This window comes from Carassius auratus, chromosome 43 (assembly GCF_003368295.1).
Source record: "Carassius auratus strain Wakin chromosome 43, ASM336829v1, whole genome shotgun sequence".
NCBI classification, from domain to species: Eukaryota; Metazoa; Chordata; class Actinopteri; order Cypriniformes; family Cyprinidae; genus Carassius; species Carassius auratus.
Window position 1 is genome coordinate 8,457,848 of NC_039285.1, and position 27,570 is coordinate 8,485,417.

Below are 27,570 nucleotides of genomic sequence, written 5' to 3' on the forward strand. Positions count from 1 at the left end.
CTAATGTAGGCTTTATCATTCAGAAGAACGTCACCAGCTTACTAATTTATATTTATTCCCTTATGCGCTTTAAGAACTGGAATTAATGTTATTAATGTTGAAGCATGCTAAAAAAATAATAATAATATAAAATAAGTGGACAGAAGAATGTCTAACCTTAGCCATTCGCGTTACTCCTCTCAGACTCCCAGTGCACGTCATGAAGTAAAGCGCGCGAACTTGTTATTATTTATTTATTTTTATTTTTTGTTCATTTTTTAATTTTAACATTCAGAGGTTTGTCCTAAATATATCACATTAAATAAATTTAAAAAAATAAGTTGGTCAACTTGCTGAAACTAAGTTATGTATAAAACTAAACAGAAGACTGCTATTAGTTTTAATGGTCAGCGAAGAACAAAAACAGATTATCCATGATGTAGGAAAGTTTAATACATATAGGTCTATAAACATATGTACAGCACACTTAATCTGAACAGTTACATTTCACAAATATAAATTACTTTAAATTGGCTTGTTTCAAAGCTTAACATGTCTGTGGAGTGTGAGCAGGAGCAGACGTGTCCACAGTCTCCCAGTCCTGCCACCATTACATTTTGGAAATGAGTACATTACATTGTTCCCTCCTCACCAGAGCTGGCTCTACATCCTAGTTAAAATTCCATCTTGGCAATTGTTCAGAAATAGTGCACTACAGCATAATACTGCATCATTTCCGATCGCTTAACATCCTTATACCAATCCGGTGTTTGAATCTACACAAGAATAAGGCACAGATGGAAAAACACATCAAACAATCAATGAACGGTATTTACCAGCATGCCAGTCTGTCAATGTTTTGGCACAAAATCGGATTCACAAAAAATAGACTGAGACACCTGCCCATTCGTACAGTACTCACATTTCCACTTTAAGGTCAACGGTATCAGCGTTTCAGCACACTCATACTGAGAAAAGAACTCAACTAAACATGAAAATAAGATTCGGGTAATTTCTACCGTTACTACATACTCAAAATCAAGCAAGTACTGTCCTTTTAGTGCAATAAAAAGATGCAACAGTACAAGCGCTGACCATAAAGTGGACTTAAGTGGCACCAAGTGTTACAGATATAAGAAATTAAAGAGAAAGATAGCTTACATGCTATGATTATCTAGTGTTCTGACAAGGTCTACATGGACCTGGAATACTGTTGAGCCTTCCCCCGCCCCCCTTTTTTTATTTTATAAAGGCTACTGTCCTCAAACAGGGCATCTGAGCATTACAATATTAACACGTGGCGCATCTGCAATATAGCGAAGACACATTTAGCGAATTTGAAAAGAAATCAAGAAAAACTATCAGTAATTGTTGCGGTTTAGCTCATCACATATCCGTGACTCCTACATGATAACAACATCAAAAGACAAGTAATTACTTGATTTTCTTTCCTCAAGATGATGCACGATCACAGGGGTCTGGATATTTCAGAAAGCAAAACCGATAGTTTGGAACAGCTCAACACAACGATGAATCAACATCTGAAGGTGAGATTAAAACAATTCCTTTTTTCTCCTCACACGAAGGCTACTTTCATGAAAAAAAAAACTTTTTTGCAAAACCCAAAACAACACAAAACAAAAAGGCATGAACATCAAAAAAAGGTTTGCTTAGGGGATAGTCCCTTTCTGCTAATGACTCTCAACAAAGACCAAATACATGAGGCACTTTCTAACTTAGGCATACTTCAACACTTCAAGTTCAATCATAGTCCATAGGACTAACCACGCTTCGTTCGGTCTCCTCACTCCAAAACGGCAGAGTTAGCCTAGTTGTGAAACCTAGAAGAGAGCACACATTGGCGATAAAGAGGAGTTTGGTGGTGGCTCCATTTATTGCCTAAGGTGGCCTTCTGCCATATCCTTTGGCAGTACAGACCGTCTCTGCACTAACCAAGTATTCACCTCACGTCTTCCTGTTGTTCCAATTAAAGTCGGTCACAGGTTTCTGCTCTGCAGTTCTTTCCAAAGCGGGCGAGATGGGCTCAAGGGGGGATTTCTGAGACTGAGGGGAGCGGGGGTCTATTAGGGGTGGGGGTTTGTCGGGGTGGAAGGGGCGGTAGTGATCGGGCCCCGTGGGGCCATGGTTTCCAGGGGGTCCCCTGTGCTCTGGCATCCTTCGGAAGTCCTGTGGATGCCCTCCTCCACCCGGGTGATAATTCGGTGAGCGGTATTCATCCGAACGCCTTCTCTTAGGGTCTGGATGTCTGAAAACATAAAGCTAAATATTAGTTCTACTGCTCTACACACAGCAACCCAGTTTTGGGCATGAGGACGGGCGTTTTCCATGTTGTCAACATTAACACATATAATAAACAGCCCCTCTTGCTCACCTGTCATAATAGTCTCGATGGCCCCGATGATCTCTATCATTGCCATACTGGTCATAGGGTCGTTTGCGAGGAGAGCCGCTGTTCCGGTAACCTCCTGAGCTGCGGTAGTCACCATGAGGACGACGGTCACCATAGTGGTGGTCCTTGTACCTTTGAGTGTCATACGGGTGATGGCGATCCCCTTGCCAGGGCTGACTGCTGTTCCCCGGGTAGCTGTATTTACGGTCCCTTTGCCAATCTCCCCTGTCGGCTAAAAGATGCACAAGGAACCAAATAAGACCTTGATCCTTAAAAATGACAACTGGAGTCATAAATGACAATTTACGGTTGTTCAAAATCATAATTAAATGAGCTAATTAAACTACAAGTCTTGAATATGATTTCTGGGTCCAAGCCTCCTCTCCAATTCAAGAGAGAATACTTTCTTAAAAGCCATTTATGAGCACTATTCGTTTAGTCGTACTACAGTACATTGATCGTGCAAATTCTCTGTTTATTGTTTGCTTTTCTGATCTGATCGTTTGTTTCCCGATCTATGCGTTTGGATGCGTGACAACCTGACGTCACACATCCGGATTGTTTCAGTTCTCACCGTCATTAGGAAAGTGCCTTTTATTGGGCTGGTTGTACTGCTCTCTGTGGTGGCCGTGAGGGGGAGGTCCAGCTAGATGGTTGACCGAAGGATGAGGTTTGGTTGCGGGCTGGGTTCCTACAGAATCCCGGCTAGAGCTGAAGGTTTTTTTCTTGGCGGGATCATCCTTTTTCTTTTGCTCCTTCTGTAAGTTATATAAGGATCAAGTGAGTTAATGGCACATGAGGAGAACAATATCATTGAGTACTGTGGATTTAAGACGAGCTTACCTCTTCTTCTTGGGAGCGCTTCTTTTGAGCCATCTTATACAGCTTGTGCAGTTTCCGGGCACCAAACTCGGTAAATTTAGACACAAAAATCCAGAGGTTTCTGACAAATTAAAAGCGGGGTTGAATATAAATGTCCAAAATAATGGGAACTTTTTGAAATCAGATGTCTAATGTGTAGTTGAGATACCTGCGCCAGGTCTTGACCTGCTCAGGGTCACTATACGATTTAAGGCACTCTGTGATGCGGTCTCCAATCTTCAGCAGGCAGGTGCGAGTGTGCTGCAGCTGCTCCTGCACCGACAGCCCCTCGTCTGGCTTATCCAGCTGCTTCAGAGCCTTCTTCACAGGCCTCATCCGCTCCTTACACTGCACACACATTATAGGATGTTAAAAACATCAACATATTTCTTCATACATTACAGTTACATCATGCCTCGAAAAGGAAAGAGTGAGATGAAGAAAGGAGAATTTTAACACTCACAATGCTGAAGGTTTCCTGGTCCAGCTCATCATCGTCCTCTCCGATAGGCACAGGATCACTTCCTGCAGTAATGTGCACAGGGCCTTGAGTTTTCTTGCCCTTTCCTCCTGGTTTGGCCTGGAAAAGAGAGAAGATGAGTTGATGATAGACACATTGACATGATATAACTTTATTATGTACTGATTTAATCCGATCTAACCTTGACATAAAAAAGTAATACATTTATAACACAGATCATTGAATAATAATAGCAGTATAATTTAGGTCTAAATCATGAGTTTGTGTCAACCTGTTGATAAGAATAAGATCATAACAAACATTGTCCACAGGGTGACGGTGAAACATAATACTTAAGTCCAAGTTTTTAAAGGAAATCTTCTCATGCTGAAACATAATACCGATGGCAACATATACAAAAAAATACCTTCTCTTTTTTGGACTTGGAACGCTTTTTGTCTTTGTCCCCCTCCTTCTCTTTTTTAGGAGTTCCTGTTTTTTCCTTGTTCTCTTTGTTATCCTTCTTCTGTTTCTTCTTTGTGGGAGATTTTTCAGCTGCATTGTCCTGAAAATGAGAGAATTGTACGAATGCAGCCTAACTGGTGAGTGCTGTGGATTCTGTGTCTTTATCTCTCTTCATTAATCAATCTGTTATATTGAATAGTGTAGAGATTAAATTAAAGTAACATACCTTCACTTCTCCCTCTTCTGATGGGTTGTCTGAGAGACGAGGAGAGGCAATTTCATTGACCAGACCATTGTTAGGGGCCTTGTTCTTCATCCGAGGTTTCCTCTTTTTGGGTTTGGTCTAAGAGGTGGAAAGATAAAAAGAATAAAAATGTCTTAAAATATATGGGCTGCATGTTTTTATGATTATGGTGAAAAACCCATGATCTTCACCTCATCTCCTGCTTTAACAGCATCTTGGCTTTCCTGCTCTTTCTTCAGCATCTTAAGCAAGTAGTCTGCCCGCATCTGTAACTGCTTTGCTTGAGGTTTCTTATCAGGGTCATCTAGGAGAATCTACAAATAAAGACAACCGGACACTTGAGGTCAAGTAAGGCAAAATTATACATCGTTGATGCTGCTCATTTAAGCTAGAATTTGACTCCATGTACCTTCTCAGAAAGTTTGAGATCAGGATCGGTCTTGATCAGGTCCCAGTTGGCATAGCCGTGTTCATAGATCCCCAGTAACAGCTGTGTGTCATCATGAATATCCCAGTCTACGTCAAAGTGTGGAATCTTCACCCGACAGGTCAGCTGAAATCTGGCCATCAAAGAAAGCAAACGTGACTTATTCTATTCGATCTCATTTTATTCCTTGAAAATAAAACTCTAATTCTTTAAAATACATTAATGCTATTATAATTGAATGCAAATGGAATTAGAACTGCAATTAGAATTGAATTGGCTATTTACCATACAAATATCACTGACAAAAAAAACCTGAATTTATTAGATTGTGATTTAATTTTGACTAATTATGCCAATTTTTCAACAGTTCGGATTTTTTTTTCTCTCAATATAAATTCAATACAATCAAAAATCTACCAGATTATGTTCACACAACTTTACATTCTGGCAGACAAATTTAACTCTATAGACACTGGCAACATAATCAATAAATTGGATAATGATTTGATAATTGAATATATATCCCATTTTTTTCCTGATTCTACTTCCTTGAATTCTAGATACTATTTGCTACCTCAATTCAAAAGCCTAAATTAAACTTGGATTTAAAAGGCATTCTCAATTCAATTTTGAATAGTGCACCACCCAGAAATGTGCATAACATTGAGTTCCCCAATAAAACCATCAACTCAAATTTAAGTGGCTTGATCAAATCTCCAGCCTGAGAGTGCTTGCAATGGTTAAGACAGTGTCTGTAGCAACTTAACTATGCACTATATTATGAAAAAGAATCTATAATATATATTTGATTAGGACTCACTTGCTCCTTTCAGCAGGATTTGAAGGCACAGCTTTATGTAGTGGCTCAAACTCCTCTTCGTGCTGGATAATAGACTTAGCATTGACCTGAACTCCAGAGATCTTTATGTTAATGCCTCGTCTTTTCCCTGGGCCTTTAGCTGCAACAAAGAAATAATTAAAATTAAAAGACAATTATTAATTTCACTGTTTCTACTCAGCACTGCTCTTAGCATTCACACACCTTCCACAGGGTTTTCTTTCATGTGCTCTTCGTGCTCCTGCACTGCAGTCACACAGGTGTTGTGCACCAGTTCCCCCAGACGCTTCAGGTCTGCAATGGACTTATCCACCAGCTCTGAGTCACGGGCAATCGCCTCCAACCTGTAGAAAACACCATAACCAGATCAGTACTACTTTTAATTGAACTACATGTTGTTGTTGTGAACTAAAAATGATTTCTGTTAGTTGAAATGAAGTTGAATTAAAATATAAATATTAGATGACAAACTTAAACAGGTCTACAATTCAAATATTTGTTTACATTTTATATTGAAGTACTAAAAACTAAAACGGAAATAAAAATAAATGAAAGCTAAATAATAATAATAAACAAATTCATAAAATTTACAAAATCACACACACAAAAAAAATACAAAATATATTATTTTTGTTTACATTTTAAGATGAAGTGCTAAAAACAAAACTGAAATAAAAATGAATGAAAGCTAAATAAAAAACTATACAAAAATTCATAAGAATGACAAAAGCACATAAAAAAATTAACAAAATATCCAAAAATATAGATATAAAATATAAATCAAAATATTAATAAATATTAAAATAGTATGTAAATAATACTAAAATAACTTACATAACATAAAAAAAAGTAAAAAAGTAATTAAAGACAAAGTTTACCCCAAAATTGTAATTAGCATTATTTACTAGCCTTCACTAAAACCATATGCCGTCATTTCCTTCATAACTATATATATGTTTTTTTTTTATATAACTATAAAAAAACATTTTTGCAGTGTGAACGATTTCTAAATATACAATACATAGTTTGGAATTACAACTAAATATATTCTTTCTGAGCATAGTATTTCTTACCTCTCAAGCGGAGCTCCAAATTTCTTGTATGCCTTTATGAACCTAAAATAAATGGACCATTAAGTAAATGCAGTGTTTACAGCAATGTCTTTCTTAAATCAGTGAGTGGACATTAAGCTATATTACCTGCGGATCTCTGCGTCTGTAAATCCCTCCACATTGTTTTTGCGAGCTCTCGGCCTGCCTCTCCGCTTGGGCCGTTTGTCATCCTCACTGTCATCGGATTCACTGTCTGAACCCGAGGATCTGTGCTTCAGTTTGGATCCCACGTCACTGTCACTGTCATTGGCCTGTGGCTAAAAAAAACATCACAATACAGCTTTTGCAAAATGTGCCGTGACATATCTTCGCAAACTGTATTTTTCTTGTTTTTAGCCATTCTCGCTCCAAGCATAGATTAGCAGCATTTTTAGGAATATTAAAACAGTGGTTTCATTGAATATTTTGTGGACACCTCTGTTCTGTTCGGGATTAAATCATCTCTGGTGTAAAGAAAGAGTAATGAGCGAGTGGCTGCAAACGGACACAAGGGGCCCTATCTTGCACCCAGCGCAATTGACTTTGTACACCGACGCATGTGTCATTCCTATTTTGCACCCGCACAAAGCGCGCTTTTCCCTCCACAGAAGCACGTCGCTAAACTAGTGAATGAACTTGCGCTCCCTGGGCGGTTCAGCGCAAAAAGGAGGCGTGTTCCGGCGCAAACAATCCCTGGTGCTATTTTGCTGTTCCATTAAACAATTGCGCCACTGACCAGAAAAAACCTAGTCTAAAGTCAGTGGCGCGTTCCGCGTTGTTCATTATGCTATTTTAAGGGCGCATGCTTGACCATAGTGTATAGCGTGCACAACGCGCATACACTTTGCTCATGTAATCTACACAGATGCAACAGTTATTTTTGCAAATCATAAATTGTTACACTAAAAAAATATAAACACATGAGATGACCGAAATCATTGTGGTGTGCCACGAAGATGTGAAAAAAATAGGCATAAATCTAGCTTACAAATTATTCAGGCTAATTATTCTCCCATCCCCATACACAACTTCTCTGTCTTTCACTGCTCTTACAAGAACATCAGTCTCCTCGGCTGTGAACCACTCCTGGCGTGCGCCTGGTAAATACGCCATAATAATAGCAATCCATAATGGAACTTGCGCACCTGCTTTTAAAGGGAATGTTGGATGACGCTCTGATTGGTTTATTTCACGTTACGCCCAAACCACACCTATGAATAATGAAGCTACTTCAGACCAACCCATTTTAGATTTGTGCCGGGCGCAAGAGGCATTTATCCCGCCGGGAAAATAGCAACAGCGCCGAGACCCGCCCACAAAGTTACTTGCGCTTCGCGCTTTGACACTTGCGTTTCAGATCGTTAAAATAGGGCCCAAGGCCTTAATCGCAGGGCAGTCCACTGTGCTGTGAAACGTAATGACTCATTTCCAAAAGCTACGATGCTGTATACCGTATTTTCCGGACTATAAGTCGCACCTAAGTATAAGTCGCATCAGTCCAAAAATACGTCATGACGAGGAAAAAAACATATACAAGTCGCACTGGACTATAAGTTGCATTTATTTAGAACCAAGAACCAAGAGAAAACATTACCGTCTACAGCCGTGAGAGTGCGCTCTATGTTTTTAGTGTAGACTACAGGAGCACTGAGCAGCATAGAGCGCCCTCTGGCAGCTGTAGACGGTAATGTTTTCCCTTAGTTAATTTCTCTTGGTTCATGTCTAATGAGTCATTACAGCCTGTGCAAGATATTATGGATCCAGCTCACAGGAGAGGATAAAAGCGCTGAAAAGCCACGGGGTACACAATATGTACACACATTTATTATGTCCACTGATATACACATGTATAGTATAAATGCATGCTGATAATCATATCTGTTTATGAAGCTGAAAATCCTTTTAAACCTTTATGCAAAAAAGGAGGTTTACATAGGATTGTACACAATGCTTCTTTAATTTAAATTCAATACAACAAATATGCCCACTAAGCAAATTTACAACCCATTTATTATATATTCTAAATGTTTTAAATTTTTCTGACAACAGTGATTTTGAGGATTATTCTAAACAAAATTAAAAAAAGAACAGCATTTATTTGAAATGTAAATATTTTGTAGAATCATAAATGTCTTTACAGAATAAAAGTATTAATAATAATAAAAATAAATAATAATAATAATAATAATAATAAAAATAAAAATAAATCTTCCTGACTCCAAACTTTTGAAAGGTAGTGTATATCTGAATTATAAGTAATGAAATAAATATTTTGCACATTACAGCAAGATACTGGTAAGGAGGACTATCGGGGTGTTTTTATGTGCAAAATTGTCATGAGAATTATGTCAGTCCTAAAAATGTATATTTTTATTTTTGGCGAAATATCGTCTGGTTTTGTTGAAAACAGCCATATGCTCCACTACCATGGGTTCCATAAAATAATCACTTACCCAATTTGAGCTGGCACAACCCTAGACAGTACATGAAAATACAGGCAATAACTAGCTCAGGTAACCTAGAAGCACCTCTTTACCTTCTTGTTGGAGCTTCTGCTTCTGGGCAGCATGTAGATGTCTTCCATCTCCTTCTGCTTCTGCTCTTCCTCCACCTTCCGCCGCTGCTCCTCTGGAATGATGTCATCCCAATCGCGTATAGGCCTCTCTTCAAGATCTGGTGTACTTTCATCCATGGTGAAGTTAGCAACCTACCAGAGGAAAAACAGAGCTGTGGGCTGAGGCTAATGAGAAAATGTGCCACTTAACATTAAAAGACTTAATAGACTCTTGAGCACCTTAAACTGTGAAAGAAGCTCATCTGTAGCACTAGATCCTTGATCACTCTCTCTGGTTTCCGCAAGCCGCAAGATTTCATCAATGTCCATTTCCTGCGGTTCTGATTCCTCCCCCTCAGGTTCCTTAAACAGATCCTCGGCTCCAAACTTCAAGATTGCCGTCAATTCTTCTTTACTGAAGGGGTTTGAACTGGAGATGGCCAACACACAGGTATACATTAAGTGTTATATGTTCAATATAACTTTAAAAACAACATTCAGATCAGTGAAATACATGTTTTTCTATTTAATTTTCAAGGTTCTCACTTTGAATTTCCGGAATTGTTATCTAGTACGGTTCGCCCAGTGGTGTCCATTCTCTGAATGACAAGATGGTCTAGAACCATCTTCTTTTTGGCTCTTTCGATAATGTCTTCCTCCACCGTGCCTTTTGTGACCATACGATAGATATTCACCTATGGCAGAAACCCCCAAATATATTTTATTGCCATCTAAGAACTGCTACTTAGGATTCCAGTTAAAGAATGTGAGGCTGCACATTAGGTCAAAGATTCGTGCTCTACTTACTTGCTTTTTCTGGCCAATCCTGTGGGCTCTAGCCTGGGCTTGAAGATCGTTTTGTGGGTTCCAGTCCGAGTCAAAGATAACCACCGTGTCAGCAGAGGCCAGGTTAATTCCAAGCCCTCCAGCTCGGGTGGATAGCAGGAAACAGAAGTCCTGAGGAAGACAGTGGACAGTGAGATCAAGAGCCAACTGCAAGTCTAGTGATGAACGATTATATCTATATATTAAGGCTGTCACTAATAGAGTAATTGGTTTATTATTCTGACGATTAATCAACTAATAGGATTTTTTTTTTTGCCGCGAGGGAAGGAGACGGTAATGTTTTCTCTTGGTTCATGTCAAATTAATTTTGATAAATAAGTCGAACCTGACTATAAGTCGCAGGACCAGCCAAACTATTAAAAAAAGTGCGACTTATAGTCCGGAAAATACGGTAATAAAGTTTTATACATGCCACTTACTGTATTTTGCATTTACGTTTTTTTTTATATATAATCAAGCAATCATGGCAGCTCGACTATATATCCTTTTCCAGGTAATATTCATCAAAACAAGATGATAACCAATCCAATGGTGTAAATCTGTTTGTCTGACCAACAGCAGACAGGTGGAGCGATCAGAGTAAATCAATACTTGTTAACTCTTTCCCCACCACTGACTAGGTATCTCGTCATTTAAAAAAAATCAATGTTATGGCTTTTCGTGTTTTCACTCTTATAAACTCGGGGAGGCTATTACACATCTTCTGAACGAGTACAAAACCTACCGAACAAAAACACACATGAACAGGATGGAGAAACAAGCAATCTCTTATGTAAAAAGATGCATATGAAAAATAAAGCGATCATCAGCAGTAGACAGCATATAAATGAAAACCGCATAAAACTGAGTAAAAAGTTGATCCATGAAGTGGTATATGTCTGTGCAAGCTTTGGAGGTATTGATGGAAGCGATTTACTGGATTTATGCTTTGATTATCGTACTGAATATTATTCAGATGTATCATCCAAAGTGTGATATTCTCAACTTTTTGCTCAAAATTATACCTATATTCAAGTGTTTATAAAAGAAATGCTTTAAGCTAGAATAAAACACATTTGTTTGTATTGTATATTCAAAAATTCATACAGCACAATATACTGGAGTCCATCAAATGTGAGTGAATATCAGCTAGCGGTGACTGGCAACTTTTTTCAAAAATGCTGGTGGGGAAAGAGTTAAAAAACCATTATAATGCTTCATGGCTCTGCATTATTTTTTGTGACAGTTATTTCACAACCTTATAAAACATTCATCATATATACTGTATATTTAATTATTTTATGTACAGTTTTTAAACACACATATGAGCTTTTTATTTCAATACTACAGAATTGTTTTGAACCTTTATGAATTACATTTATAGAATTTTTCTAATTCTAATTACATAAGGCCTGTATTTCCCATGGATCAAGCATTCCCACCACCAGTAAAGCCACAACCATAGCAAATATCTGCAAACAGCGAAGCTCTGCCCAAACAAAACAAACACGCATGCCATAGTTCAGGATCTTACCTCAGAGCCTTCTGCATTAAAGTGGTCCAGTGCTTGTTTTCTGATCTCTCCCTTGATGGAGCCGTCCAAACGCTGAAGATTAGAGAACACAAAGATACAGTTCAGGAAAGTCGAGCGAGGCAATTTGACCAAACCAGGGCACCTCAGCTTAATATGCTCCCATAAAATCCCATAAAACCCCCCAAGTCGCCACAAAATTATGACGACACTGATGATGTTTTGCCAGACCAAAACAAGACTAAGACGCAAGCTGTGCTAATGCTCAAAGCTCCACCGACCAAACAAGAACGGAGGGATAAAAATAGGCTGGTGGAACTTGATGTCTGAGCAGACATACTGCAACCCTGACATATGACTCCTTAAATCGCCCGAGCCAAGTATATACAAGCTACATCTCTCAATGTCTCCACAGACACTACAAAACATTACGTATCAAAAGCATTCAGTTATCACGACAGGATTTAGCAGGAAAATATATTTCATTGATGTTTATACCAGGCAAAGGCACACAGGAAAATCGATTTGTGAGCAGCTTAAATATTGCTTTACAAGTCGCCCGGTCAATTACACACACACATGCCTAGTAGACATCTTTCTAATTAGGGTCCACGTCTTTACTTTAATGCTGTACAAATAAACATTTTAACACACTGCGGTACCGTTTAGATCGTACCTGAAATGGATATCGTTTCAAAGACAGGTATTCAGCAAGGATGTCCAACATGCGGACCATCTGAGAGAAGATGAGCACACGGTTGCCTCTCTCCCTGAGTCGTGTGAGAAGTTTGTCCAGCAAAACAAGTTTCCCACTGCCGCGCACCAAGCTCTGAACAAACATTAACAAACAACCTGAAAATGACGTCTCCTAAGAACAAAATCATTTGGTTTCAGTCTAGGAGAGCCATACCTGTATGTAATCTTGTGTTCTTTCGTTCTCACGCTCCTCTGGTTGTTTGATGAGAAAACCATGGTTACAACATTTCTTCAGCTCCATGACAATGTTAAGAAAACCAGAAGAGCTGCCTCTGCTTCCTCTGGACAATGCTTGGTAGTTTCTTGTTAGGATCCATCTGAAAAAAGTCCCATTACAAATTAACGATGATGAGCTGGACAGATGTTCTCTAAACACTTGCATTCCAACTGGATGCAGTCTTCGAGGCTGGAATCAAAATTTGGCTCGATCGAAGAGTTACTCGATTTAGAGAGCTGTGAAATCGGATGAAACCGCACTTACTTGTAGAACTGTTTTTGCTGAGCAGACATGTCGACTCTGAGGATTTGCTCCACTTTAGCGGGCAGGGATTTCTCCACGTCTTTCTTGACACGACGCAGTAGAAAAGGCTCCAGAACTTTGTGTAGGCTCTGATAACCATTATCCCTGCCTTTACCATGCTCATCCTCGAAATCCTCCCAAGAATCAAACCTAGTAAGAGGCAAATAAAAAAAAACTGGGGTTTTAAACTTCTTGACTTTACGGTAGACTTGCCGCGATAGACGGTGTTAAGCCGCAACACCGGTTACGCCACTTGCCCACCGTGGTACCGACCCCCACAATCGTTTAGATTTTTTGTAGTAATAAAAATCATTTAGTTCAGTAAAAGCACAGACACACTACAATTAAAAACTGAACGCAGCTGCTCAATGCAGTGTAACGAATGACAGTCGCAACACAGATCAGATTAAATTTATCCAGGGAGGAGAGTGAGTCGAGCTGACTGACAAGAAGAGTGAGGTGACGATGGCGGATGAATTCGTTTTGAAACAAAATGCAAAACCGCCTGTTTGGCAATATTTCGGATTTTGAAAAGCCTGGTGACTTTTGCCGTGATTTCGGAAGTTTTTCAAAACATTCATTTCTTATTTAATTGTTTCCACATTGTTTGCTTATTCTTATTTTATTTAAACTTTGTCTCATTTATTTTATTTTACTTCAAGGTGTATGACATGCCTCCAAGTTTCTTACTCGTTTTGCTAATAAACGTTCTACGTTTCTAATTTATTTGGTTATATATATATTATGCATGTTAACTTAGGTATACAAAATAGGAAGTAGGCTATTTAAACTTTATGCAAGTTATTAGTTTTTTTATACTAGGCAAATATCTGCCCTATCATGATCTATTTTTATTAATTTTGTTAATAAAAGTTCTATGTTTTATATAGAGATGGTTTTAACAACATAAACAAATGTCACTGCACATGCACACTTTTGCGGCCCTAACATAATTTCTGGTAGACTTCCAAACAGAATCAATTACAACAGCTAAGTAGTCCCTCTAGAGTAGATTGTTTCTGATCTGAAAAAGCAAAATGTTTACTGCCAGCAGGAGGTGCTTTAAAGAAGGAGAAACAGAGGTTTCCCCAGCAACTGCTGTACACAAAGCAGCGCTGGGCTCATAAACGCTGCTTCATCAGGCATAGAACATGCGAGATGAAATGAAAACAACATCAAAAATTTAATAGACTAATTAAAGATAGTCTTCAGAAATACAGTGACAAAAACATCTGCACCTTTTTAAACTTGCAGTACGTACTCATGTTTATTTAATGAAGCCTTTTGGAAAATCGGTCAGTTTTGATATTATGATTTCCACAAATAAATAAATGTGGAAAACACATCCAACAGCACAACCACCTGAGCCCAACGTCAGTCTACTCATCACCTTAACTTTAACTGGTTTTGTAGATGGTGGCGTTATAGCCAGACTGATAAACAAACAGACCGGAAGTTAATTTAGGGCCAGGCGCGTATGCCCGATGAAAAGGTCTATAGGCTTAAGTGAGTTTGACGTTTTATTTTGTTGTTGCGTTCAAGCAATTGATGCTGAACTGCACTTTTAAGCTATTTAAAAGCTAAGAAAAGTGAGGAAAAGAGGAAAAATTCAAACAAACTAAAAATTAACAACCCTACTTCACGGACCCCCAAATATGATAACCGCCTTCCTAAATTATAAAGGAAGCTATAGATTCATGTTTACAGACCCGTTAATACGGTTTAAGAACATAATTAACATATCATTAAAAAGTACTACTTGTAATTGTCTTTTAATTTAATTATTAGCTAAAATACACTACAATTCAAAAGATTTAGTATATATATATATATATATATATATATATATATATATATATATAGAGAGAGAGAGAGAGAGAGAGAGAGAGAGAGAGAGAGAGAGAGATTTTTTTTATGTTTTTGAAAAAAAAAGGTATCTTATGCTCATTAAGGCTGCATTTATTTGATCAAAAACACAGTGAAAACAGAAGTATTGCAAACTGTTGGCATTTAAAATAGCCTGTTTTCTATTTTAATAATATAATTTATTCCTGTGTTGGATAAGCTGTATATTTAGCAGCAATTTTGAACTGTAAAGTATATCTTAAAATATTTTAATTTGCATTTGTTATTTTTTTCTACCTGTTATTAAATGTTAGATGCCTAAACAGAATATACAAAATCATTTTCAATTCAAATTTATCCATTCAAAAATGGCAAATATGAACCTGTATTTTCATTATGATGGTGCAAACCCTGACTCATAGTACTTACTTTTCAGGCATAAGAAAGTGCAGAAGGGACCACAGCTCTTTGAGTGAATTCTGCAGTGGGGTCCCAGTAATGAGCAACCTGTGATTGGATCGAAACTCGATCAGAGTTTTATACAGCAGCGAGTCGTCATTCTTAAGCCGGTGAGCTTCATCAACTCCGAGGAAAGCCCAGTTTATATTCCCCAGCACTCCCTGCATACACAGACAAGCCTTGACTCAATGATGTTTCAATAATGAAAAACAACTAATTTTTATGACACAAGAAGCAAGTACAAAGGATTAAAATACATGAATATCATACCTTGTCCTTTAGTAGAATTTCATATGTGGTCAAAAGTGCATTAAACTTGATTCTTTTTGTCTGCTGGTGGATCCATTCATAGTCCCGGATCTGGTCAAAAACAGAGCGTTATACCTCAAACCAGTATTATAATAACAGGTTGGATTCTTTGTGGTTGCATTGTCTCAGCATGAGTACTAGCTTACTGTCTTTCTACTTATGACGTCTCCCAGGTACACCACTACATTCATGTCTGGGGCCCAAATATCAAACTCCCGCTGCCAGGAAGTGAGGGTTGACAGGGGTACCACCACGATGAAGGGACCGTAAAGCTGGTGCTGATGGAAAAGGTAGGAAAGGAAGGATATCGTCTGAATGGTCTTTCCCAGGCCCATTTCATCAGCTAAGATAACACTGTTACACCTACAGAACATAACAGAAAGCAGAGATGAAGACAACAGGGTTAATTCAAAATCAAGAACTAAAATCAAATCTTGATATTACCTAATATTTTTTATTAACTAAAACTATTACAAATCATGTTCATTTATCAAAATAATACAGCTAAAATAAAACAAAATATAAATAAGATGAAAATAAAAAAACATCTCGCCAACTAAATGAAATAAGCTTACATAATAAAATGACTTAAACTGAATTCATAAAATAAATTCAAGTTGAACAGAATAACAAAATTACCTAAAAACTAAATTTAAACTTAAATTAAAATGAAAGCAAAAGTATGAAAAAACACTTACAAAAAAAAAGCTAAATATAATAAAAGCTAAAAAAAAAATACTAGTATATAAATAATATTAAAATAACCCTGATATTATATGCGATATTCCTTATTTCAATAATTCAATTAAAATAACAACAAATAAAATTAAATATCAATATTAGCTAATGATATTTAAAATGTATTTAATAAAAAAAGACATGTAACCTTGAAGTGTTTCTAGTTTTTGTTAGTATTATTTTAAGATTTGTCCAAGTAATTATTTCAGTAAGTAAACAGTCATTTAACTCCTCTTCTTGTTCATACTGTTGTTCAATTAAAAAAATATTTTTATTATAAAACAGCACATTTATCAGATATCTTTTATAATTCAAGACTAAATGCACAGAAATAATATTTGAACACAAAGTGAATGCCTGTACTTCATCCGTAATAGAAAATCATAAATTCCTTCTAAAAGCTCCACTTGTACATTACACACCTGCACCAGGAGTGAGCTAGCCAGTTCACTCCATCTAACTGGTAATCTCGGAGTTGAAGGATCTCATCTCCAATGTAGGAAGGCTGATTCTTCAAAGCCGTAAATCTGGGCCTCTGTTTCAATACCTTCCATTTGGCAAAAAAAAAAAAAAAGAGATGACATTGGTTCACATAACAGCATGGCACTATGCTTGAACACCTTTTCCCAAATCAGCAAAGCAAAGCTCCATCAGAACTCAATGTCATGCTCACCTTACAATCTTTGGAAGGAATGGTCTTACAGGCATTTCTGTTTTGAAAACTATCAACGCAAGCCTGAAATTTCTTTCCGATTAATGCGCCCTCCTCCCAAGTGCACTCGGCATACGGCAGCCCCATCCACTTACACAGGTACTCTGGCTCACTTGAACTGCTTTTATGGGCTGTTGCGACATGACAGTGAAATGATTATAGTAGTAACCATCTCCCTTGACCAAGTAGATCAGATATAGTGCAATTTCAAAAGCAGCAGACTTACAGGGTGAGTCTGAAGGAGCTTGTGTTTTCCCAGTTCTGGTTGCTGATTAAATGAGAGAAAAAGAAAATTAATAACAGCTCATAATACATTGCATTACACTAATAAACCAAATAAGACACCAAACATTCTGGTGTCAGATGACACTGTTCCCAGCGCAGTTTTTTTTTTTTTGAATCTCTATACCTCAGTGTGTTGACCTGATCATCACTCTTTTGTGTTAAACACCATCCACTTCATTATAAAGAAACATAACAAATGAAAAAAAAAGCAGCAAAAGTTACTCTAGAAAAATCTTAAGTGCTCAATCATTTTATAAAACCTAACTTGTATTTAACCACTTAAATATTAATCTGTACCTCACAGCTTTAGAAAACTATAGTGCAAGAAAACTTTATGGTGTTTTAGAAAGTTTGTGTTCCTTTTGTGGGGCTTAAAGGGGTCATATGACGTTGCTAAAAAAAGCTAAATTATTTTGTGTATTTGGCGTACCGCAATGTGTTTGTGTGATTTAAGGTTCAAAAAACACACTTTCCACATTATTACGGTAAATTATTGTTCCTCCTCTATGCCCCGCCTACTGAAATGCATCGATTTTTACAAAGCTCATCGCTCTGAAAGCGAGGTGTGCTCTGATTGGCCAGCTATTCAGTGCATTTGTGATTGTTCGAATACCTCAAGCGTGTGACGGAAATGTTACGCCCCTTAACATATTGTGATGCCCTGTCTGGCCGGAGCGACGAGACAAACATAAAACTCATCTGCGATCCACAGTGTAAAGTTGATTATTTCCTCAGCAACCAGAACGGATCAGTTCCAGGCATGACGAAGCGGATATCCTTTTTCGGAAGGCCAAACAAAGTAGTTTGGCTTTCTCAGTGGAACACACAGCGTCTATACGACATGGCGGCAGCGGCAACAACAATACCACAACGAGAATAAAAGGTACGCTTTCTTTGCGTGAACATCTGGGCGGCGTTATGCAAATCTTCCCACAGTGACATGATGTTGGGAGGGAGGGGGTGTTTGAATGAGCCGTTTTAGAAGGGTGTGGACGAGTCTTAACTTTTATAAGGAATATCTCTTTGGATTTGAGACCTTAGTCTTTGCAGCTTTACAGATCTTCTTTATGCACCGAGAGCTTGTAACACTCCAAAGAGACAGGAATAACTCAAATCGCATCATATGACCCCTTTAACTATAACACAGAATAGTATACACACAATATCGGATTCGGATCGGTCTTGTCTGACCGATGCGGCAGGAAAAAAAGCATTACCAGAGCTGATAGTAAAAGTTTTTTTTTTTTAAGGATTGTCCTATTCGAGTCAGCACTTACCGATCACTCTCTCTACTATCTGGAATTGCCTGCTCAGGTCATTGGTAAGTTCTTGCTGGCAGTTGTAATATTCTAAATCTTCAGGTGATGCTTTATTCAACCTGAAGAAACAAAAATCATAATTTCAATGTTTGCTCTCAGTTAATTTGTAAAAATGGCATTCAATAGCATTGGCTTCAAGATGCCAGTATCTTCCAGAGATCATAAAAAAATGGATATATATCATGTCTATGAGCACTGACCAAGTATTAAGCTCTTCGTTTTTCTTCTTAAAGTTGTCTAACTTCTTCATCCCTTTGACTTTCTGCTGAGTGAGGGAATCCACACTCTCCCAGGTGTTGTGGATGTAGGACCAGTCCTTCCACTTGATGAGGAACTGAGTTTCCCCTTCGTCTTTCTCAGGGTCAAAGTCTGCTCCAGGGTCTCCATTTTCCTCTATAGCATACAGGGTCGTGGAAGCTCCAGTAGCTGGAAAAGGTGGAGAAAAGTCAAGGGCTTTAGAAAACAAGCACAATAGCTGGTGTGTATCACAGAATATTAAGGATGAAAAGAAAAATCTAAGGTTTTTACCGCCTTTTTTGCCAATTCTGGTCTCAAGGACCCTCTCAATGGTCTCGCTGTCATCATCCTGTTGCTCCTCGGCTCCTTCTGCCATTTCAATAAGGTCATCAGAGTCCGTCTCAAAATCATTCTGGTCCTCCTTGTAACTGCAAAACATGCTTTAACATTACTACTTCGACAAGTCCCAATACTTTATGGGTCAATCACAACTAAAAATGTCCATGAAAAAAAAAAGTAAAAGAAAGAAAGAAACCCTACTGAATGCTAGTTTGTATGGTTTACTTTTTTTATATACCGATTTCAAGGACAATTTATTGACTCTAAAAATGTGATTTGGTGTAAAAAAATTACAAATAAATGAACCCTGTAAAGACTGACATTTGAAAGAAGTCCAATATATATATATATATTTAAGTTTGCATGTATGTTTTCTGTCCATTATCATTTTTGATGCATCATAGGAGGAAAAATATTCTTAGAGCCAAACCAAGTAAATATATGGAATTTGGTGCAGTTGCTGATATTTATGAAATTATGAGATAACATTTTATAGCTTATAAATCAACAAGATCTTCACAGTGCAACAGTCTACTTGTGTAAAATGCCTATAAATATTAGTTGTTACTCTATTTCTTCCAATAATATCCATTAAGATGTTATTTAAATGCTTAGTTTTATGATCAAATATATTTGCAGTTTTTATTGTGGGGCACAAAACAAATAACCCAATGCAATACAATATATGATAACTGAGCGATGTACAGATTAATGCTCCTCAAAGACCAGATGCATCATATTGATTAGATTTTCTAGTAGGATTCAACTAAAAGGTTGTTTACTTCACTAAAAATAGGATAAACTATAAATCAGATTTAATACAGTAAGAAAAAATATAAAAATAAATAGATAAGTGAGTGATTATCTTAATTATTATTCAGACTTGTTTTTAAAAAGGTAAAATGTAAGTGTTTTATGTCCTACATTTAAAATATATCAGAATGAAATTAGGAAATATATAGGTGTATATATTGTACATATTTAATGATTATATTTGAATAAATGACTATATTTGGCAGAAGTATGGCATCCCCAATACATGAGCTCTACATAAACTACTTTATAGGAACGATCCATACCTGACTTTAGTTGCTGCTCGCCGCCTTGTTTGTCTTTTTGGGGTATCCTCATCATCATCATCATCATCATCATCCTCGTCTTCTTCATCTGAGGACTCCTGCTTCCTCTGTTTCCGTCCCTTCTGGGACTGCTGTCTGCCGGAGGATTTTGTCTGTGGTCTGGGAAAGAGAAAGAGAAAAGTACACACTCATGTATACACTCATTGACCATGCTAGGCTTTTTGCCTTTTGTTCCTCGTCCCTGATGTGTCTGCAAGTGTAGCGCCTTTACACACCTATCAGCCTGACTTATAAGCCGATAGCCTTGAGACAGCTGTCCGACTTCTATAGCAGTTCAATTTCTTCATATATTACTCACATTAATCAAAATTTGAATTGTTATATTCATCATTATGCAAAAAGTAGGATACATGCTTTGACAATTTAGGACACACGTGTTCATTTCTGATACAACAAAGAAAGTCACACCAATAATTTTAGCACAATCATAGCAATTAAAAATGAGCCACCATCATTTGCATTTAATAAGGCTCTCATTTAATAGTTTACCATGCGCTGTCTGAAGGCCAGGCGTCGCTACACTCTTACCTTCTAGCAGGAAGTCGTCTGGATCTAACTTTTTTCTCTTCCTGCTCACTCTCTGAACTGCTGGCCTCTTCCTCTTCATCATTTGAGTCATCATCTTTCCAGGTATTTCTTTTAACACAGAAATACCACAGGTTCATCTGTTGGACCTCTATTAGCTCCTACACTATCGTAAAGCTGCAAGCCAGTCAGTTTCACTGCTTTCCCATCGCACAGGCCATTATACGTGCTGCGAGAGACACTTCAGTGCATGCACAGTACTGTTCAAAAGCTTGGGTTGGTAAGGTGGTTATCTTGATTGTTTCGAAAAGAAGTCTCATGTTTACAGAGGCTGCATTTATTTGATCAGAAATATCCGTGCCATGTGATCCTTCAGAAATCATTCTAATATGCGGATTTGGAAACATTTTTTTTATTATTATCAATGTTGCAAAGAGATGTGCTTCTAAATATTTTTGTGGAAAGCGTGACCAATTTTTTTTCAGGAAAGTAAAAAATAAATAAAGAAAAACATTATTTGAAATAGAAATATTTTCTAACATATAAGTGTCCCATTTGAAGAAATCAACTGAATCAATCATATCCTTGCGGAATAAAATTAGTCATTAAATAATAATCTTACAAACCCCAAACTTTTGAATGTACTCAGAACTAATGAACTGCATTTTATAATAAATCAAAGTTGCGAAATTAAATTTTTACAAACTTATTTTTTTACTCTATATACTTATTACCCATACTTAATAATGTATGGATCTCAAAACTTCATTTCAACTTCATATATATATATATGAAGGGGAGGGGTTGGGGGGGGCTTCAAGCACACATCACAAGGATAGTGAGATACCCATTTAAATTCTTCCAGTATACTTACTCTTTCTTTTTCTGCCGTGAGCTTTTTCTTTTGGGACTTTCAGTCTCTGAATCACTGCTGCCCTAGAAATCCATTTTGAATACACAGCACTAGATTACAAGGCATGGACACGTCATGTTTGAGTTTAAGGAAATAAAGCTTTCAACACATGGGAGTTTGTTTACACGACTTGAGCTGCCAAGCCTGATCAGTTCCGTATCTAGAGCCAAACATAAATGTTTACGCTTTACTAAGGAACCATCTCTGCAATTACTTTAGAACAAGAAGCAGAACATGTCAACGCAGTACGTGAAAATACAAAACAAAAACAAACCGCTAGGGGTCAGTGTCGAGCTACATACAGACAGCCTACCTCAGCTCCGATGTTGAGCCGAGCAGGCTCTTGTCTGCTGCGACTGGATCTTCGAACACCATAAATATCTGGATGTTCCTCCCACATCTATGATAATTAGGAACATCATTAGTTTTAAATCCACTGGGAATAACTGATTGATCCTAATGTTCAGGCTGGCATATTTTTGTACCTTCTTCACATCTGCCAGGCTTTCTTTCTTCTTGACCGGTTTGTCTTGGTCCTGCGTGGAGTTCTGGTGGGATTTGGACCCAGCGGATTCACTGCCTGACTCAGAGTGGCTCTCAGAATCAGAAGTGCTGTTGGACTCTGAACGCCGGGAACGAACTCTATCACTTCCGTGCTCACTCTCCGACTGACTCCCAGACTCCGATCCAGAGCGGTTCGATTCCTCTGAAGCTGAATTGCTATAACATTAAAGATGCGCATGTTGAGAAACAATGAAAACCTGTGAAGTTGTTCTAAAAAGTAGGAGTCCTGTTCAAAATCTCAGTTATTGGCAAAAATATCATCCAGATCTTATGAATTGTCAATAGGTAAATTTGTAGTTTATACAAATATATTATATATATATATATATATATATATATATATATATATATATATATATATATATATATATATATATATATATTAATTGTATTAATATTAAACCACTGAATTACGCCATCTTTTCTTCTTATTATTTTCATTTTTTTTTTTTTTTTTTATTATTTACCAATTTTTAATGAATAAGTCTGTCTTTTAAACTAAATCTAATCATCTCAGTCCAAAAAAAAAAAAAATCTTCCAAGTGTAATCTTAAACCACGCTGTGCCTTTGTCAGTGTAAACAAAAGCATTCAAATAATTTTGGAAACTGGGAATGGGGAAATCCAATACAATGCAAGGAAAACTTTTAGCTGGAATTAACATCCCTTGTCTTTAAAATTAAGATACTTAAATGACAAACAGACAAATTCACAACAACTGTAAAAGTGGAATAATTCATTGAAAGCATTTTTTTTTTAAATGTGTATCTGAGCATATGAGACCTTTATATACAGTGTGGTTTATTGATTTGTTAAATTGATTGTATGCAATTGTATTTCAGAATAAAGGTCTTTCAATGTGCAAACCAAATAATTAAATTAATAAATAAACCTTCAAAAGCAACCAGCAGGTCATTTTGTGTCCGACCGCTTCTGGCCTTTTGCCCTTTTGAGTCTAAAAATAATTGCAACTGCTTCCTCCTGAAAAAAGAAAAACAGGCCATCCTACTAAAAAATGAAACTATTTATCTTCCTTACACAGTGAACAGTGACACTATAATGTGAAAACTACTTTGAACTATTCTTATATACATTTATGCACTATATCTTTCCTTAAACCTAAAGTGAAAGTATCTCAGTAAAGCTGATTTAATTTGATACTATGGCATTCAGGTGAAACCACAACGCAGATCTGGCTGTGAAAGCTAGCACATCCAGTCCTATAATGGAATGCACTGCTAGAAATAAACACCAGTCATGTGCTCAGGAAATGAAACATCTGCTGACAGAGCAGCAGTACAAGCCAGACTGTCCTTATATGGGCAATGACATCACGTATGGGTGGTCCTAACCTCTCAACTGAATTCTCATTGGCTGCTTAGTGCTAGCAACGGGAAGGCCCAATGAAATCAGAGGATGAAGTCACCTGACCTCTAAAAGACTTCCTGCTTCAGCTTCCTGTAGTTCCAAGAAGCTTTTATGTAATGCAGCAACTAATACAAGCTATGCAGCACAAAGCAAGAGCCATTTTGTGACTTTGAGGACTTTCAGCCATTTAATGAATCCAGTCTCATACAGAGATGAAACCAAGCAGTGCTTTTTGTGTAGCTGTAAGCCTTACAAACACCTCAAATAAAGTACATTAGCTATAATACAGAAAAAAAGCAGCTCTTGTTTATATTTAGTAATATTTAAAAAAAGGCTGCAGCAGTTAAACAACAATAAATATGTGTTTCTCAGGACAGTGAATGCATGTAGACTCTCAAATGGATCTTTAACACTGGAAAAAATGATAAGTAACCTGTAAAAGTGAGCATACATGTTGATTTGACAATTCATGATCACGTACAAAGTATTACATATAACTACTGATTGTGTAATTGTGAAAAGATTACATTATTTGAGGGTTTTTTCAGTTTAGACTGGTATCCGGCACATACATATGTGGGAACTTCAAAGCTGTAATCATTTCAGATGGACGATCTTGACAAATGACCATAAAAACAACGACAGATCCAGTCATAAGCAATATCTAAACACAACATCAACACATTCTGTGCTTTTCTTTTCATTTTTTATACTGATATGATGACCCACAGGGTAAAAGCCCCACTGATGAGCTCTTGAGTGGCTAAAAGTTAAAGCAAATGTTGTTTAAGATACATGAGCTGTGTCTCCATTTTTAAGTGTTTAGTGTAAATAAATCATCATTTTATTATTACAATTTCAATAATCAACAAGTGACCATTAAAATAACATCTTCCATTTCCAACTGTTGTCTTAAGTTTTTTCTTTTATATTTCATGAAAAAAACAACAACAAATAACTTATGAAAAATGGCATTACTGTAAGTCCCCTGTAAACGTCCTTGTCATTTTGTTGTATTTTAAAGAATTATTAACCTAAATCAATAATGCCCATGTAAACAATACACTTCTTGGAACTATTTTCTCAAATAGTTTCATATTTACATATGGAAATAAGAGTAACTGTGAGTGTAGTAAAGAAACCAAAATAATTTGCTTCCACTGCATCTTTGAATCTTGTTTTTATTTAGTTTGGAGGGAAAAGGATGGAACATAATGTATTCACAATAGAGAACTACTTTCATTTTAGATGGTACTATCAGTATAATGAACAACATATGGGTTTGATTTCCTGTGTCAAGGTTTTTAAAGGTTTCACCCCAAAATGTGATTTGCTGCTGAAAATTATTCAAACCAATTTTGAAAAAAAATGTTCATCCCAAACAATGCTTAAACATACAAAAACACCCAAAATATTTTACAAGGAGCTATAATACAGTGAATGATGGAATATGAGTGCTGAGCTAGAACTGTATTCATATATGAAGTAATATACTCCATTTCTTTAGTAAATTATAAATATTTACTCTATAAACATTCCACACCTTATAGCCAAAGTTTGTAATTTTACCATGTGGGACCCTTAAAACAAGCAGTATTTTAGGATCAGGTAAAAAAAAAAAAAAAAAAAAAAAAATACTAAAGCAATTAATATTTTCTGTATTAACAAATTAGCAGTACAGTCAATAAACAAGAACTATTAAAAATTTAGTAAAAATTTACAACAATCATGCATGTGAGAAATAATACTCAATTTCAGATTAAAACAATTAACTTTGCTTTAAACATTTTTGTGTGCGTGTGAAATGGATTTCATAAAAATATTTCAGTAAAATCAGACTGAGCAGGTTTTCTATTGTAATAAGAAATAGAAAAGAGCAGGTTACAAGTAATGTAACATGAATCAAATGCAAAACTCTCATGTTATGTCAAAGTAAAAGTATTTAAAATGTCATTAACCTTACATAGTGGTGCAATGCAGCACATGCTAATCAGACAAGGTCATTTCACCCGATCACTTCATAAATGTTAGAACCGAAATCACTGTTCAAATCTGTTTAAAACACTCTACATCTGGAGTATACATTTGGGAAAAGGCCCTGATAGGCCTTGAATTCACTTTTAGAAATACTAGCAAAATCAGGGTGTGGCTATACATATATCCCAAGGTCAGTGATCCGAAACCCTTCTATTTTACAGACATTGTGGTTTAAACACAGCACAGTTGACCGACCATGCTTGTAAATGTAAACAATCAAGACACAAGTTGAAAAAGAGAGAAAAATATGAAAGATCGTACCTGGAAGCATTGCTTTGAGTCGAGCCTTCATCTTCCTGCTTTTTACTCTTATTCTTCATCATGATGCCGTCTTGGGATTTGTTAATAATGGTCTTTTGTCCAGGTATTAACTGTCAAAAGTTTAAAGTGGGGATGAACCGTCAAAAAAAGAAAAAAAAAAGTCCTGCCGTTGCAATATATGGAAAATGCTAGTTGGGATCAGGTAGTTAATAATATATATTTTTAGTAATTCTTAAGTTAAAAAGCATCGGAATTGAAAAGACACCTGCTCGACCCTATTCGATGTCAAATATCCATGTGTCGATAGCATTTCAAGGCAACAGATTCAGAGCCACATGCATAAATTCTTACTGCGTCATCAAACAAAGAACCATTAAAACAACGATGAAAGCAAATTAAATCGACAATAGAAAACAAACGATGTAAACATACCTAATGCACTGACAGGAGGAGGATTGTAGCAGTACATTCACATCTGACAAAATATCCGATTTGTTACTTTGGCCGAAACAAAAATAAATAAGTCAAAAAATATTCCAGGATTCAGACGAAAATAATAATCGGAATGATATTCAGAAATAAAAATATTAGCAGTTATCCACCGATGGCTATTTGAATGGAGTGAGAGAGTGAGAGAGAGAGTGAGAAGAGCCCAGCAGAGCGCACTAAAAATGGAGGACCGCAATGGCTGCCAGCGCAAGGCAGGGAAAACAACAACTGGCCGCTCTACGCACACACCACAGGGCTTTCTCGACGAAACAAAGTCACAAAACGTCTCTATAGTCCAAAACGTTATAAAACGAACGATTTCGCGCGATAACGGAGCCCCAAGAGGCAGTCAAAGTTCACCAAAGTTTAGATACAAGTGCTATCGAGAGCCCTGCGTGGCTCAACGCTCTTCCCTTCCCAAGGTTCATCCGCCATCTAAAGCTCCTTCCCAGCTCTGAGAGCTTAGCCTTTGATTGACGTTCTCTCCATTTACCCAGAGCTCAGGTGATGCACGAAAGTCCCACCCCTTTTATTTTCAATAAATACTTGTTTCATATATAAATGTAAAGCTCAAGTTGGTTCTACCCTGCAAGTATAATAGCTGACTGACTGAATGGTGGTTACAAAGGGCAGTAGTTATCTTTATGTTGATAAAATTATTTAAGCCTTCACTTCCTGCATAGACAGGAAATGAGACAACAGACTGCCATTTTGCAGTGAGTGCTGGACTATTCTGGACACCATTTTAGACCACTTAATTTGAACACTTTTACACCTGCTCTTTATGCAGAATGTACTTTGCAAACGTGAAATTTGAAAGAGGAAAGTTGCGTGCCCCAAAGCTTGCAGGATGGATCTTTTGAGCAAATGAGCAATCAATTCAACAAGAAATAGATGGAATGAACAAAAATAATTTGAGAAAGCTTCATAATTATGGAGTACATCAAATGAATAAAAAATCTAAAATAAAAAAACAAAATAAAATGAACAGATTTGGGCAGTTGAAAATGACAAAGACCCTTTAATATTTGAAAATATCACCTCGATTATCAGTTAATAATTTATAGTTTG

At 36.9% G+C, this 27,570-nt stretch overlaps 1 protein-coding gene across 1 annotated transcript; it reads right to left on the reverse strand.

Moving 5' to 3' along the window:
• Positions 1-365: 365 nt before the first annotated feature.
• Positions 366-27,570, reverse strand: LOC113061608 (chromodomain-helicase-DNA-binding protein 2-like). Its single transcript, XM_026230882.1, has 38 exons — positions 26,443-27,570; positions 26,011-26,120; positions 22,267-22,501; positions 22,095-22,181; positions 21,743-21,804; positions 20,872-20,979; positions 20,284-20,442; positions 19,157-19,293; positions 18,829-19,054; positions 18,587-18,687; positions 17,251-17,292; positions 16,986-17,155; positions 16,735-16,859; positions 15,721-15,937; positions 15,536-15,625; positions 15,236-15,426; positions 12,923-13,111; positions 12,596-12,758; positions 12,362-12,514; positions 11,689-11,760; positions 10,137-10,286; positions 9,876-10,024; positions 9,570-9,759; positions 9,312-9,482; positions 6,884-7,053; positions 6,758-6,799; positions 5,889-6,028; positions 5,667-5,805; positions 4,829-4,979; positions 4,611-4,733; positions 4,402-4,518; positions 4,138-4,275; positions 3,714-3,830; positions 3,420-3,598; positions 3,233-3,332; positions 2,964-3,147; positions 2,372-2,621; positions 366-2,245 (listed from the first exon to the last, which is right to left on the reverse strand). The coding sequence occupies exons 2-38, from the start codon at positions 26,070-26,072 to the stop codon at positions 1,945-1,947; spliced, it is 5,400 nt and encodes a 1,799-aa protein (XP_026086667.1). The 5' UTR covers positions 26,073-26,120; positions 26,443-27,570; the 3' UTR covers positions 366-1,944.

Coding starts and splice junctions, on each gene's coding strand:
- LOC113061608 (XM_026230882.1), bottom strand. CDS start 26,072: ATGATGAAGAATAAGAGTAAAAAGCAGGAAGATGAAGGCTCGACTCAA. Junction 17,293..18,586: donor GATAGTAGAGAGAGTGATCG/GTAAGTGCTGAC, acceptor TCATTTAATCAG/CAACCAGAACTGGGAAAACA. Junction 15,427..15,535: donor AAATTCTACTAAAGGACAAG/GTATGATATTCA, acceptor CTGTGTATGCAG/GGAGTGCTGGGGAATATAAA.